Source organism: Opisthocomus hoazin, chromosome 8, assembly GCF_030867145.1.
Source record: "Opisthocomus hoazin isolate bOpiHoa1 chromosome 8, bOpiHoa1.hap1, whole genome shotgun sequence".
NCBI classification, from domain to species: domain Eukaryota; kingdom Metazoa; phylum Chordata; class Aves; order Opisthocomiformes; family Opisthocomidae; genus Opisthocomus; species Opisthocomus hoazin.
Genome location: NC_134421.1, coordinates 28,921,578 through 28,937,692, shown reverse-complemented (window position 1 = coordinate 28,937,692; position 16,115 = coordinate 28,921,578). Strand labels below are relative to the sequence as shown.

General features: G+C 36.5%; 1 protein-coding gene across 1 annotated transcript in view; it reads left to right on the top strand.

The window, feature by feature from the left end:
• The window catches only part of OTOGL (otogelin like), a 99,638-nt gene extending 86,373 nt beyond the window's left edge, over positions 1-13,265 (top strand). Inside the window, exons 50-58 of the mRNA XM_075429554.1 lie at positions 641-745; positions 835-875; positions 1,858-1,921; positions 2,886-3,064; positions 3,372-3,476; positions 4,282-4,401; positions 6,390-6,435; positions 10,430-10,509; positions 13,065-13,265. Of these exons, the coding sequence (XP_075285669.1) occupies positions 641-745; positions 835-875; positions 1,858-1,921; positions 2,886-3,064; positions 3,372-3,476; positions 4,282-4,401; positions 6,390-6,435; positions 10,430-10,509; positions 13,065-13,265 (941 nt within the window). The remainder of the gene's footprint in view (positions 1-640; positions 746-834; positions 876-1,857; positions 1,922-2,885; positions 3,065-3,371; positions 3,477-4,281; positions 4,402-6,389; positions 6,436-10,429; positions 10,510-13,064) is intronic.
• The last annotated feature ends 2,850 nt before the right edge of the window (positions 13,266-16,115 follow it).

The window sequence follows — 16,115 nt, the reverse complement described above, 5'->3', positions numbered from 1 at the left end:
TTAACTCTTGTCCTACTGCAGTCTTTGGGTAATCTCAATTAATCGTCTTCCAGTAAATTTGGAGCGTAGTGATTTTTATTTCAGCTGGTTCCACATTTTGATCTTTTCCTTTTCCTAGTACTCACCCCCAGATGAAAGATTCTGCAAAGGCTTTTGTCACTGTTTTTGCCAACATCTAGCAGCTAGAAAGTATACGGTCTTTTTTCAGAGTCCCATTAAGCCTCCTCTGATAAGACAGACAGGTATTCTCTTATTAGACTTATCCCAGGAGGGCAGTTCCTCCCTGTTTTCTTACAGAAATGTGCTTTATAACAAAGTTGAGATGAAAAAAAATCATATTTTTCCAAAAGCTGTGATTTTAGTTGTCTTTGGTTCCGGCTGTCAGCTTGAGTCACTCTGAACCAGGAAGAATATTAAATGATTGCTGTGTGATGTTTTCTGAGAATTTAAACTTGTTCTAAGGCAACTAATAATCTTTGTTTATTTTTCAGTACCCAGTATAATTGAGATGCTTAAGACACACAATAAAAATGTATTAAAAATGTTATTATTTTTAGAATAATTTATCAAGAGAAATATAAGCTGGAAAATTCAAAGGAAATTTAAGTAAATTCTCACATCTGTCTTTTCCCCCATTCAGTTTGCGATGGAAATCTTTGTCCTGAGCCTCCTATGAATTGCACAAGTGACATGACACTTGTGAAGAAAAAGATACCTGGGCAGTGTTGTCCAGAATGGCACTGTGGTAATTATTACTTTATTCCTTAGTCACTGCTGTCAACAAAAGCTAACAATTAGCTAACGACTAATACGCTTTTCTTGTTCTCTTCTCAGAGTGTAACTGTGAAAATGCCACTATGCTGACCTGCAAATTGGTAAGCATCATCCTTTAGATATTTTTATTGATAGTGTTCCACCCTCTTACTCCTCCCTTTCCATTCCTTGTTTCAATTAGTTGTAAAGGGCGATGAGCCTGAACAGGGACAGGCTGGGACTCTGCCTCCCAGTCCCCAGCTCAAACCTGTAACTCCATCAAGTTTCTGCACAGTTTTGTCAGCTGTTCCCTGGGGAAATTTCACTTTGTGTGTTTTAAGCTGTCAAAAGAAGAAAAGCAACTGTAATATTATTCTGTTCAACATTGACTTGAAACAACACACTGGGAAGTTTTTCCATGTAAATAACTCCTAATTGTTTTTAATAGGTAATGAGGGATGAGCTTTATGATCACATGTATCATCTGGAGAAATGTGTTATTCTGTTAATCATTTATGCTTTTAATTAAAATGATTTAGCATTATTGCATTTAGCTGATATGAGAAGTCATAAATATTTTGCTCCTCGCATACTTTCTCGTAATAGGGACTGTGATCTGGAAAATGATTATGAGTGAATTTTCAAACTCCCATTATTACCATAGTGACAGGGTTATTTTGCCTGTCAAATGCCCATAGCTTGTCCTTTCCTTCCCCTTCTGTGAAGACTGCAGAATATAAAGTCTAAACAGAAGTTGCAAATTGAATAGTTTTCACTTATCTTTAGGAAGAAAATTCATAGAAAGTAGTCTTTTGCTAATAGGTTTATTATTGAAATAACTTTGTATCGCCGGAAAAAATGCTGTTTAGCCACTGTGCTATTTATATGCATTCCTAGAGAAAATTAAATTCTTTGCTCCTGTTTAAAGAGATACATTTTGAATAATCTGAATGTGCTACTGCTTCTTGAGTACACTGCAATTTTTCTCTTCTGTGAAAGTAGGGGTAGAAGTGATGAAAGTAATATTTTACATTTTTAAACTGTCTGTTTAGCACTACATTTAATTGTGCAAGACTGCAAATTCTTGTATCTTTTTATACCAAGGGAGAAGTTAAAAAAATAGATAGTAGCACTTCCAGCGCTTGTGGATGCTCTCACTACATTTGTGGTAACTTTTTCATATTCCTATCTGTTTTGTTTAAGTTTTTAGTAAAAAGGGAATGCAAAGAAAGCAGAAATAGGACCATACCAACCTTCTCAAATGTAAACGCTCTTTTAACTTCATTTTATGGGTGTCTACCTAGTCATGCAATTATGCTCTCTTTTCTGAATACGATGCTTTGTCTGCTAACCCATCCAATTTGTGTCTGTTCTGGCGGGGCGTAGGAGTGTTGTAAAACTGCCCGTGCTTTCAGAGTCAGGCACGGTCTCTCTGGTGAGAGGCAGATAGGTTGTGAACATTAGCTGAGTGTGAGCAGTGTGACTGCTCCTAGCCCACTGTCGAGCACAAATGAGATGGCAACTCACACCAGAGCAACAGCCCTGTCCAGTCAGCATGAGGGTAGGTGCCCAGTCTTCACATCAGACCTCTGCTCCTTTCCCTCATTCATCTACCCCCTGCAGACTAAATTTCAGCCGTGCTGTGCATGGGGGTGCTGGAGGTACGCTGCAATCCTGACTGCAGCCCAGGCTAAACTGCCTCTGGGAGCAAAGCACACACACTTTGTACAGCTTGAGCACGTTACTGTCCCACAGGTAACTGTAGGCATACTATTTTAATTGACAGAAAGGCTATATTTTGTCATGTACAGAATAATTCATATAGTGTACTTAGCTCATTGTTAAATATTAGAACTCTTTAAAAATAATAACAACAGTTTGGTTTTTTTTTTAACTTCATAGTAGGAATAGTATCAATTTTAGGCAGTTTTGCATTTTGTAGCATTTTCTCAAGCTGAATTACCTCCTCCCTGCCCTTGTTTGGTAATTAAAACCACAAACCAATCAAGTCTATAAGTTAGAAAACTTTTGCAGAGCACAGGACTTTGCCCTACTTTTGTGTTCAGTGATTCTGTTAATTTGCTTGATGGCTTTTGTTTCCCTCTGGTAACATTTCTTTCTTTTGGTGTTAGAGAAGGATGATGTGTGTATCTTCCAAGAGGTCACAGTTCTGAATCCTGGACAGTCCATGATTCAGTACTTGGACAGGGACCTTTGTTACACTGTACAGTGTTTACAAGAAAAAGATCAGAACACGGGATACAATGCCATGCATTTTACAACAGTGAACTGTTCCCAGCAATGTGAAGCTGTGAGTATTCTTAAAACGCAAGAATGATGCAGTTTGTGAGCACAGCTAGACAGTTAGGATAAAAGTCAAAGCAAAGACTGTTGCTAGTCCTGTTTGCTCAGCAAGAACTTGAGAACTTAACAGTGCTGTGTACCTTGCGTCTCCAGGATTATTCTGAGAGGCAGTTTCTAGCAGCATATGTAAACATATCCATCCATCCATATATTGTTTCTCTTGGTATTTTTAGTTTCAGAAATCAATGAATTTTCAAATACTGTATGTTTAAAAAATACTTGGGGTTTATTTTTTTGCTTTCCTTTCTTCCCAGCATCAAATGTATATTCCTTCCTCCAGTTACCATACTTGTTGTGGTACCTGTCAAAACGTGTCCTGCTCTTTTCATACTGAGAATGGAACACTAATTGTGTATGAGGTAAGTGCCTCTGGACAGAGATAGAGAACAATGATATGATGAACAAGTATCTGACAGCCATTTGTTAGTTAACTCGTGTTGTGAGTCTTGCTTCGTACCTCCTTACTGCTGGATATGCACTTAGGGACTATGGTATCTGACAGGAAAAGTGTGTTTATTTAACAACCTACTGTTTCACACTAGGTGAATACTTTATTTCCTTTTATTGGTTGTAACGTTTTCTACAAAGATATGTGGAAGTCATCATTTACTTAAGGCTGCATAGACTCTGAGACCACGGTAGGGTTCAAAGTGTAACTCTAAGTCATATACTTTGATTTAGATGAGTTGGGAGCTTCTGAGTCCCCGTCAGGACTTGTATGTCCCCCTCTTCCCAGGGCCACTCTTTTCTTCGATCTGGTTTCTACAGAAAGCAAGTGTGCAAACTGAAGCACTGGGGTTCAGGATCCTGATGGTGTGTTCCAGTATGCACATAGAAGGAAATTTAGATGTGGCCATGACTTAGTTAATGCTCCCCATTGCTTTTGGAGCTAAAGAAACTATCGGACTTTTTTTCCGGCACAGAGCCCTGCTGGACAGCTGTACTGAGCAGCATGCTGGAGACTAGAGCCACGGATCCAGGGAGGAGTAGTCACTGGCAGTTAGAGGGTTGTCTTTCCCTTTGCTGCCTATGGGTGGTCTACAACAAACTTTCCACTCCAGTAGGTGCTACAGCACGAGGGCACCACGTTTACAGACATTCAGGTTGGAGATAAAGCTGAAATGGTTTGGTTTTCCTGACAATGGCTTTGTTTCTTATATTCAGGAAGGAAGGACCTGGTCCTCCAACTGCACCAACTATAAGTGTGCAAAGACTGCTGCCGGGGCTATCATACTGGGATCAAGTGTTGTCTGCCCTCCTTTTAATGACACTGAGTGTACAAAGGTTTGTACTTTGGGTGAGGTAAGTGACCATAACTGATCTGGAGTTTGGCTAACACATGACAACGCATGCATACTTCATGCATTTTCTTTAAACTGAAAAAGTGGTAAGTAAAAATACGTTAGTGAGCAATTTAGTCTTGTTTTCTATGTTCCCATTTGCTTTTTGGCTGACAAAATATCTGCGAGGAGTATGAAAGTTTATTTTGCGTCTTGATGATGACTGATTTTAAAGTATTGTGGAACTGGAATCATGCTTGAGATACCATTACATAAAAAGCTAATCACTATGTCTTACTTTAGTTTGGAATAACATTTTGCCAAATTTGTAGTACACATACACTAAATAAATTGGATCAAGCAATTCGGAAATGCTGCCTATAAAAGTGGGCTATATCAAAAATTCCTTAAGCTGTGCAAAGATTAGAAAGGTGACAGAGTATATAAACTTCATTATCTCTTAAACTAAGCTTTATATGACACAAAATGGTAACAAAAAAACTCTATCGTACAAGAAAGGTTATCTACCTGCATCATATATCTAAAAATGCAAATTTGGCATACCCATATAAACTGGTTTGAAGAATGTGGATGCTTCACATGCGTTACATATTTTTTTACAATTTTAATTTCTAATTTAATACTTCTCCAACTTTATACTACTTCTTATAATTCTTGCACTTGCAATACACCATATGTTTAATATAAGCTACAAATAATAATAAAATATATATACGTGTAGAGAAGGGTAAGTACCATTGCTGCCTTGACTACGGATTATAAATTTAGCACAAGTCCTACTTATCCATTGCATTTTTTCAAAAAAGTCCTTATTTCTTCCAATCCTGAAGAAGGCATTCTGTCTAAAATTAATGCTTATTCTGCTTTGACTTTATGCTCGAGTTTCTTCCTTGGAACCCTTTTATCACTGTCTATTAGGATCTCTCCTTAATAACAATGATTAAGATTTTAAGGAATGGAGCCCTAAAATTAACTTCCTGCCTCAGTCTGACCTGTTTTTCAGAGATAATGAGCATAGACTTGAGCCAGTAGCTGAGGAGAAAGCTCTTCTGACAGGCAGCTCAGGAGAATTTAGGAATATGGATTTAAGAGACTGAGTTTAAGTGCTCATTTAAGAACTTCTTGAACAACTTATTCAGTATTTTTTCTGTAATGAGATAAAAAAATGCATGCTAGCATGAAAAGATGGAAGCTTAAAAATGTCTTTTGTCTGTTATTATCATAAGAGTGCTATTTATGTTCAGTTGTCTGCTTGATATGCAGTTCTGGGCTAGGCACTAAAATCACAGGCACGTGTTTCTTGCTTGCACCCATTCTGGCAGATTCTGACAGCCTCTCTCTGTGTCTCTCCCTCTCATGCTCTCTTACAACTTCAGAAGGAAACTTTCTTCACTTTCATACATTATTACTTTCTAGCTAACAAGCAACATTAGAAGAAATCAATAACAAAGACAATAACTGAGAAAAAGAATTGAGCATACCAATGGTTCTGAAATTCTGCAGTTAATGTTCTCTTTCAGAAGTGTGTATATATACCTATATGTATTTAATGTTGTAAAAAGCTACTTATTAGGTATTAATTTTCTCCTTGGCATATGATCAGTGTAAATTCTTTTACATCAGCAGCAACATTGCATATGTGAATTTTTTTAAACTAACCTAATAAATCTCAGTGGTGGGGAAATAGATGGTAGCGGATGATATAAAAAGACACTTCTAGAAACTAAGTGGCGTATTCAAAGGAGACTAGATCAGATCAGATAAGCAGTGACAAATTCATTTTCAATGTCAAAAGCTGTCAAGAATTTGTGAACCAAACCTTCAGCTGATCCGACCTCTCTAATTCTTGTGATTTCAAGGATACTATTTTTTATTAGTCGGACATCTTTAAAATACGGAACGTCTTGAGATACAATTTACCTTTACATGGGGCACAGTCTTTTTTGATATATTGTCCTTTTATTTTCCTAGAATGGAGGAACTGTGCAGACGTATAATGATGGCTGCTGCAAGACCTGTAAGTGATGAAGCCTGCAATATGTGCTAGTTTGGCTTTGGTTTTGGAGGGCTTATTTTTTAACCTCTGTTGCTGGGTCATAAACAAGGAAAAAGCATGCAGTCCCCCCACAAATCACATAAAATTGTCAGTTACCTAACTACTCCCATTAAAAGGTCTTGCTTCATTTGGCTGCTGACTTGGTGATTTTTAACATTACTGTTCTGGAGTATAACCAAATCTCTCCAAATAGAACCTGTGGAAGATGAAAAGTTAACTCTTTATTGCTAAACTGACTCTAAAATATTGCCCATATCATTTTCCTCCCTAAAATGGATTCCTAATTCAATGACATTTTGAAATACGTCTCCAACCTTACCAATTTATTCTGTATCACTAATATGTAATTTCTAGCATCAAAATACTGGAATATTTTCTTTTAAACTCTCAAATGAAGAAAAGTTATAGTAATACTGATGTTAGCAACCCTTTCATAAAATTGGCTTTTTAATATCTGGGAATACATTCACATTTTCTGAGTGTGTAACTTTAACATATCACAAATTGTTATGCAAGCTTACATAGAGGTTTCATAATTTATGCAATTTTAAAAGTTGATTGAGAACAAACTGATTTTCTCTGCAGTTTTGAATGGGAAAGGTTTTATTAGCAAGGTATATAATTATGAGTACATAAAAATAAAACAATGTTGTGTAAAACTAATTGCGTAGAGCAAGAACTTGCTGAATGACACAGAAGATCCTCCTCCCTCTTTTTTGGCCTTTTTTGTGTTCAACATTAGAGTTAAAATACATAAGCAAATTAGTCTTTGGAATTCTTTTAGACAAACCTTTACTGAATAACATTGAATAAGAAGTCACAGACTTACAACCATCTTCTGCAGAATTAAATAAAATTCAGAAGTGCAACATACTGTAAATAATTTGGCTATATAAGGGGAAATATTCATATTTATCAAATACAGAAAAATACTCAAGTTTCCAAGTTATGCAAAGCTTTGAAAGTGAACTACAAGTATTGTTGCTCTATCATATCCAAAACATAGAAAATAAAAGCTATTTTAATACAACAGAATATTTTTTTTTTAAAATGAGAATCAGCAAAGTAACACACCAGAATTGTGCTAAAATTCTATTAATCAGTACTCTTTCTCTAATGAGACAATCGATATTGAAAAATATTTAACACCCCTCCCCCAAATTAGGTTGGCTTTATTTAGAAAAGCAGTCTAAAGAATTAATGGCTACTGGTTTTCTGTTGACCAGGAAGATGTATAATTTTGGCCACATTCTGTGGCCTCAGGAAAGGCATCGTTATACTTCAGAAATACCTGCTGAGGTGGCTGCTAAAAAAACAGATACAATTCATACAATGATCTGCTATTTTATATTTATTTTTATTTTGTTTTATTTTTAACTAAAAGCATGTGCCCTGTGATGAAGCAGTTAAAAAGAATACTTACAACTAGAGCTTGGAACACCTTGGGGTTTTAATGGGAACAGATAATCTTTCTGAAAGAGCTTGATTCAATGCATGCAAAGTGAGCGCACATATTTAATTCTTACCTTGCCATAGAGAGACTCATTGCAAAAGTTTGGTTTAGAAGGAAACATCATTACAGTTTTCTGTTAACCAGGACAGTAATAAAGTTTAGGCTATCTTTAGAGAGACTTGAAGCAGCTGCAGAGTTTCTAAATTTGGAAGACTTACAGTAAAGCTCATCATCTTTTGCTAAAAGAAAAATTGGAATTGGCAGTGTAAGAATTAATGAAATGTCATGTATATAAAAATGTTTTTATTTCATGAGAAATTTATATTCCTAATGATTCTGCCAGGTTCTGGACTGGGTCTATTACCCTTTGCCATTAGTCCAGTAGTGTCTACTGATACTATTAATTGTGAACCAGGTATTATTTTTAATAACATATTTTCTTTTTTTTAATCATAGTGTAAGCACTGCTTGATACATGCGTATAGCCGTCATCACCATTAAACATTACCATGCAGTTAATGGTACTGGGCCTGATACTGAGAGATGCTGATCCCCTGTTGGCCTCCCGGAGCAGTGTTTTTCTAAAGCCTGGTTAGGGCTCACTGCTCAGCACCTGTCAGAATTAGGTTCATCCGTTTATGGTGTATGCTGCTGATGGTTCTTCCTCCTGTTCATCTCTGAGACCGGTTTTAATACATGAACTTACTATACAGGGTAGTTGTAATGAGAAATGTCACTTTAAAAAATATCACCATCCTCAATACTGTTACCAAGAGATTCTAAATCTGATCTCAGGTCTCTGAATTTAATGACTGAACTGTTTTTGCCTTAAAATAGAGCAAGAGTGTGCATTACTGCTGGTCTCACCTTTGCAGATATGGATTTATGCTGTATTTCTTCTTTGCCACAAATGACATGTTTTACAAAGTTATGAAAATGTTGGGGGGGGATACATACAACTAAAATCACATGTTAATAAATGCTCTTTATACCATAAATTACAGAATGTTACAGAACTGTTGCATTATGATCATAATTCTTTGCTTTTAAGGATAGGTAAGTCACAGAAACTCCTTACTCAAATAAAGAGTGAGTAAAAAAAGCACATCTGATACTGAATGCAGATCTTGACAGTTGAAGGTCGGAGAGAGAAAAGTATAGCAGCAGAGTTTTCATTAGACGTCAGCACCTCATACGCTGAAATGTCATATATCTCTCCGTGTGACTTGTAGAAGTACAAAGATTGCATTGTCTACATTTATTCAGGCTGGCAAGTGCTTTCGGATGGAAATATCCCAGGACTTCTTTTTCTTAAGTGTTGCTGAGGAAGGAAAACCAAGATGCTGTAGGCTAACAGCTTCGATTGTACCGTGATCTGCTAGTTCAGTTACACAATCATGTTTGATCCTGCAATGCACAGATTAAAATCTAGCTGTACTCTGCAGCCAGCCTAATCTTTAAACACTCATTGGAGCTCTGGTTGCAGCATATCTTAGTTCTTTTTTGCGTACACCCAACCATGAAGGCATGTGCTGAAGGTGGAGAAACTCTGCTGAACAGTGCTTGTGATTTGATATGCTGGATGTCCAGAATGGTTGCATAGCAAAACTAAGAGATGATTTTGATGAGTGAGTGAAATAGGAGACCTAAATAACTGCTGTTACACAGATAGTAATAACAGTCTGACATGGAGTGCAGCATGAAAGATTGTACGTTTAATTGTTTCAGTATTATATTATGATTTTTATTATATTAAAAATGGCTTTGGACTGTACAGCTTTATTTTTCAAATAAAAGAAAAAAACTCCTATCAGTATCTCCCAGAATGTACTTAAAAATCCAGTATTTCCCCAGTCCTAGATATGTATGTTGACTCGGTGCCACGTGCTTCAGTTCTGGTGGTAAAAACTGCACCGTATTTTGCAAATGTATGCACCTCTCTCTTTCAAAGCTTCCTTGAAGGACATCTTTCTCAAAAATATATTGAAATTATGTTATTCTATTTAAATTTTAAACACTGAAAATAGCATCAAGGTTGTAATCACATTCATAGCTTTACCTTCTCAAATGTTAATTTCTGAAAATTTTGCAAAACGCAGAATCAAAATCTTACATTCAGCATTCCTATTAAAACACAATTAACTCTTCATACTATTCAAAATTACTTGAGACATCTTTTTTCTAATTGCTTATACTTGTCTTGCCATATGTGCAATTTAAAATCATACTAATATTTTAATATTTGTAAAATCTCTATACTTAATGGGCCACTTTATGCCACATATGTGCCAGCTATAAAATAATTCTGCACAGGAAGTATTTATTAATATATGAGATTTTTTTTGTAAAATAATATTTGATTATGGGATTAACAGTTTCAGTGTGTACATTTTTGAAAACAAAGTATGAATATTAAAATTATTTTAATAGTTTCATCTTTTTAGTAGCAAGCACAGTACAAAAAGTGTATTGATTCAGTATGCATTTTCTGTATTTTATCAGGCAAAAAGGAAGAAAGGATTTGCCAGAAAATGACAATCAGGACAACCATAAGAAAAAATGACTGTATAAGTCAAAGTCCGGTAAGTGTAAAAGACCTGTGTTTGATGCTGGGCCTATGGCATTCCAATTCAAGTATTAAGAAGCGGGTTATAGCTATCAACAAGCAACAAAAAATGCTGTTGTCTTCTCAGAAGCAGACCTTTGACCCTAGGAATGTTATCCTACTCGTAAATGGAGTAAAATTAGCTGTTCTTGTGGCTGCAAGACTGAGCCCCCCTACCTGGAAAAACATCTGGCTTCAAATAAAAAGTACACAGCATAATTGCTTGTAACTCAAAGGCATTGAACTCCTCACCATGAAATAACAGTCCATTCTACAAGAGTAGAAATGCTTCCACTTAGGATGTGATGGAAACACTGCTGCATTCCTCTTTGCAGACTTTTACTATCCGGTTGTCTCCTCCTCCACATAGCATGTGTCTCTGTATCATAAATTCATGATCCCATTTATTTATGGGTCTGCTTAAGACATCTTATTTCTCAGCTTTGATGTAGCCCCATCTACAAAACATGTTTGAGTAGCAAATATGCTTCCTGCATAGCACTTACAGGAGATGCAACTGACGCAGTATATCCAGACTTCCAAAAGGCCTCTGGTGAGATTCTGTTGAAGAACCTAAACAGTCGTAAGGGAAGAGGCAAATAACATCACAGACTGAAAGCTGAGCAGGTTAATTTCCACCCTGACAAGTCAACAGTGACATGCCCCCAGTTTAATAGTAGAATTAAGAGTGTGTGGTGTATTGATTTATTTTTAGAAGAAGGCTTGGTAATGAGGGAGTATAAATATGTACATGAAACTACAGTTATTTTCCATAGTTAAGAGGAGAGAAGACTGTGGAGAGCTTCACAGTTACTTCAACAACCCAGGTTGAGGAGCAGCAGTATGACAAAACAAAGACATGGTATTGACTAAAGCAAAGAATATTAAAAAGAAAGTTTTACTCAGACCTCTTAGGTTTTTCAGCTAGCCGAGAAGGACCTTGCCCTTGCATCCAGTTCTGTGAAAACCTCTATTAATTACTCTCCTGCAGACAGAAAGGCTAACTAAGGGTTATGACATGTAGGGAATAGGATAGGGAGTGGAAACAAACTCATTCTAGCATCTCTTACGAGCCAGTGGTTCAGCACTACTGAGGGTGCTCTGTGCATTTATCGTCCCTCTACACTGCTGCAGAACTAGCGAGAGTTCAGAGAGGAGCCATGAGAATGTCGGCCAGGTCATTCCATGAATGGCACAACAAATGAAGCCTTCCTTTTCATGACTTGCTATTGTATACTCTTTCTTTCCTTCCTCCTCTACTCACCTTCCAAAAAGACCTAACCGCATCCCAGCTCCATCCGTATTACAGCCCCCTTAACCCAGTATCTTCTTGTTCCCCATTTCCTTGATGGCTGCCCACTCTTCCCACAGTGCCGATTCCCTTATCCTTCAGCCAGAAGTACCTCCAGATGTCCTCAAAATCTCTACCCATATCCTTAGCTCCACTTCCTCTCCTCTCCAGCTCCCCCACTGCAAAAGCCCTGGCACGCTGTTTTGGTTGTGTGATTCTGGCCCACCGAATTGCGGTAGCTACTATGGCTGGTTTGGAACTACGTACATGTTCTTTGGACAGACTGATGCTGTCAAACTTTGGATAGGGCTGAGTATGATTATATTCAATCAATTAATAAATGAGATTATTAGTGCTTAGGACAAGGTCTTTTTTTTCGCCTGTCAAATTTCAGGAAAGCTGTAAGAGTAACCTTTTGGTCCAGTTTGGATATGGCCCATTTGTTCACAAACTGTTTGTAAGGGCATGGATCAAAGAGCTTTCGTACGCCTCACTCGCATAAGAAACTAGATTTAAAACTTTCACAAAAAGAACTATATCAAGCATGGCCTCAGCTTCCCAGCACATCAACCCTGCTTAGGTTTTAATTAAAAAGTATCAATTTCTTTTCTGTTGAGTATCAGCTAAGAAGACTCTTCACATAACGCAATAGTGAGAGAAAGCTTTGCTCTGCTGAAATCTAGAGCACAAATAATTTTATAGCCAGTCTCTGTGCTTGCTGGTTTGTTACTGCATCTACTTTTTGGATGTATTTGTTACAGTGATAACACAGCAAATATTGGTGTGCCCTTAGTCACAGGCAGTATGGATCAGAAAAGCAAAAGCTTTTGCACTGATGTGCTTTTCCTCTTGAACCTACAAGGAGGATGGACTTTGTTTTGCTTAGAAGAATTTAACTTTTCAGCAGTGAACTTGAAAAGAACATGAATTTAGCTATGCTGTTTAGAAGCTATTAATTTGTAAACTAGGGACTCAATTTTGGTATCCACAGCAAAATGTTTTGCTAAAGGTTAAGACAGAAAACATGATTAAACAACCCCCAAAAAAGTTTAATTAAAAATATTGTTTAAAAATGTGTCTATCTACACTTAGAATGAATGAATTTTAGCAAATAAAAGAATTTTTAAGACCAGAGTACTTTTTAAATGTAAACATGGGTTTTAATCATAAAGAAGTTTGAAATGTAATAACTTTATAAGAAAATTTGAGATGTCTAATTTCAGTTCTTATTTTACTCATAGATAAATGTGGCTTCTTGTGATGGAAAGTGCCCATCTGCAACAATTTTCAATGTCAATATTGATAGCCATTTAAGATTCTGTAAATGTTGTCGAGAAAATGGAACACGTAATCTGACTGTGCCCCTACGCTGCTCAGGAAATGGCACTGAAATTATGTATGTCATTCAAGAGCCTATAGACTGCTCATGCCAATGGAACTAAACATTACTGTGGATATGATTTAATCTGAAGAACTAAAATGAGTTTTCTTTCACCAGACTCTGCTTTTCAACCTTGTATGGCTATAGTACTCTGCGGGGGGGGGGGGGGGGGGGGAAGGCAGTCCTCAATTATGCTTTTACAATGTAACTTTCCACGAATGTAGTAAAGATGATGTTGTTTGTTGTTCAAATTTTCTTTTTAAATATTGGCATGTATAGAAAGAAAAATATAAATCATTTTGAACATGGTATAATTTAGCCATCATTGTTCTCCACACAGTGGCTTACCGATGAGCTGCTGAAAGCTGCTTAATGTCTGTGTTTCCAGTGTCTTAAAATTTCGGATTGTGGCTACCTGTCAAAGTTCAGAATTTCTCTTTTCCTTTTACTTAGAAACTTCCAGCTGAGAACCATCACTGTTCCCATGTTCAAATGAGAAAGAAGCATATTAGGGTTTTGAGAATGATTGAGTTAATTTATTAAAAAAATAGTGGGTTCAGCTAAAACATTTTTATCTTGCTGAAAAGTCTGTCTTCTGTCCATTAAGCTGTTGTGACTGGACCCTGCTTACATTGTAAGTCACCGAGAAACACGTTGACTATGATCTGCAAGTACCTGTAGTAAACCTCCAGAGCATATAGTAGAATCATAATAACGTCTTTAAACCTTAGACTTTTATTTAATTTTTATATATTTTATAAATATGAAGGATGAATAGGCAAAGGCTGAGGAGTTCAAGCATTTGTGCCTTTATTAAAAATATATAAAAGCTGTTTCTGATATGAAGGACTCTATTTTATATCCATTTTTCATTTTTCACAGATCAGAAATTGGCTGTCTACTACCTGTAGAATAAGATTCTATGTATATATATATTTATAAAAAAACAGTATGCTGCACATTTCAACTATTCTTGATGGGTTTCTTCCTTTGTTTTCCAGTTTGAGTACTTGCGTTCAGTATATTTTTGTAAAATACGGAAAAATCGTGGGTTTTTTTAATATTGAGATTTGGACTATTGACTGAATTTTGAGTCCAGGAAAAAAAAAATCCAGGTAAAATATATGTTTTGAAGGGCTTAGATGAGCTATGAATGTCCTTGATTCAGCACCTTAAGCTGAGTATACTCTCTCTTTTATTAAACATACTACATAATCTTATCTTAAAAACCAAGCATACAATTTTAGGCTTTTTTTAGAAGATTTCTTTGCTTTATAAAGTCAGTGAATGAAACTGGATTAAATAATGACAGTATTTTCCTTATCGTGGAAATTCTTTGTTTCAGAATTTAAATTTTTGTCTAAAAGTCTGAAAACTTTTTGACAGTTTTTATTTCAAGCTATCATCATTTAATTACAAAAAGGTTGGATTAACACATTTATTTATACAATGAAAAATAAGCAGTATAAAATTAAAAAAACTTAAAATCCAAGGCTATTTTGCTCCTTTGTATGACAAATTTTAAATGTTTGCTGTATTCAGTTTGTTGGCTTACAAAGAAATAGCATATACAGTGGAATCTGTCCTTACTAACAAGACTGTCACCTTCTCATCCATCTCCTTAAAAATAGCGACTTGGTTTAGAAATTAAAGAACGATCCATTGTATTGTCAGTAGAATATTTAATCATTATGAAGAAACAGTGATCAACTAGCGACCAAAATAAAGTGCTGTTTTGAGAAAGCATATGCTTCATTTGCACGTTTTCATGATTCGTACGGCAGACATCTGAAGTTGCGTTACATACTAGGGCCTAGAACAAAAATATTCTCTGATATTGCTGCTGGAATTTGTGTACAGAAACGTTTCACGCAGGCCAGAAATGGAAATTAAATCATAGTCATAGCCACAAAGTTTGTGTACAGGAAATTAAAAGGACAACTTTTAAAAGAAAAGTACTTCCTTAGGGCCTTTTGGTTTATTAATCTAGAGATAGGAATCCTATATTTGCATCCAAGTTTGGCCCAAAACTTCTTTCTGAATTTAGCATTCAATAAATTACTTAAGGAATTTCCTACAAGATTTTCCACATAACGACCAAACACTTGATGTGTTTTGATTGAACAGCTGTGCTTTTTATAAGCAATGTGCTTTTCTAAGATTTAGAACCATATTTGTAATTAAAGAGAAATTCATAAACATTATTTTGCAGAATGATAATGAATCAGTGTTGACGCATTTAATTTAGCTGTGCCACTAAAGATGAGCCACAATGTAAAATCTTAGAGAAACACAGAAATTATAAAAGCAGCTATGCTTAAAATGAACTCCATGATAACCTGTAATAGGAAAAATGGTATTAAAAGGTCTTCTTCCCACTTAGCCAATTTGTTCTTTTAAGTGCGACAACCAGTAGGAATTGTGTCGGGACCCTCCCTGAAGCCTACAGCAGAATCTTACATCTTCAACAGAGCTGGATATTTTACAATTTTTATTTTACAATTATTTATTTTATATTTTATATTACAATTATTTATTTTACAATTAAACTTCACATTCGGGCTGCTCTGGCCTGGTCAGAACGGGAACATCTGTTCAAACCTGTGCACCATTCTCTGGACAGCCATCCCACCTGCACCACCTCCCCGAGGGTGACACTGGCAGAGTGCGGTACGTTTTACACAATGCCAATGAGCCCTCACAGCGGGGGGGAAGGTTTGAAAGGGCCTGCAGCATGGTGGGATGGTTCTGATCCAAATACCTCCTCGCTCTGCAACTGAAATACCAACGCGGACACAGCTCGTGGTTCTGTCTCGGTTTCCTCACCTCTCTTCAACTCTGCGTTCCCGCCTCAGCCCCCAGCCTCAAATCGTGTGTAACCCTGTTTGTGCAGGCATCTCGCGAGCCGTTT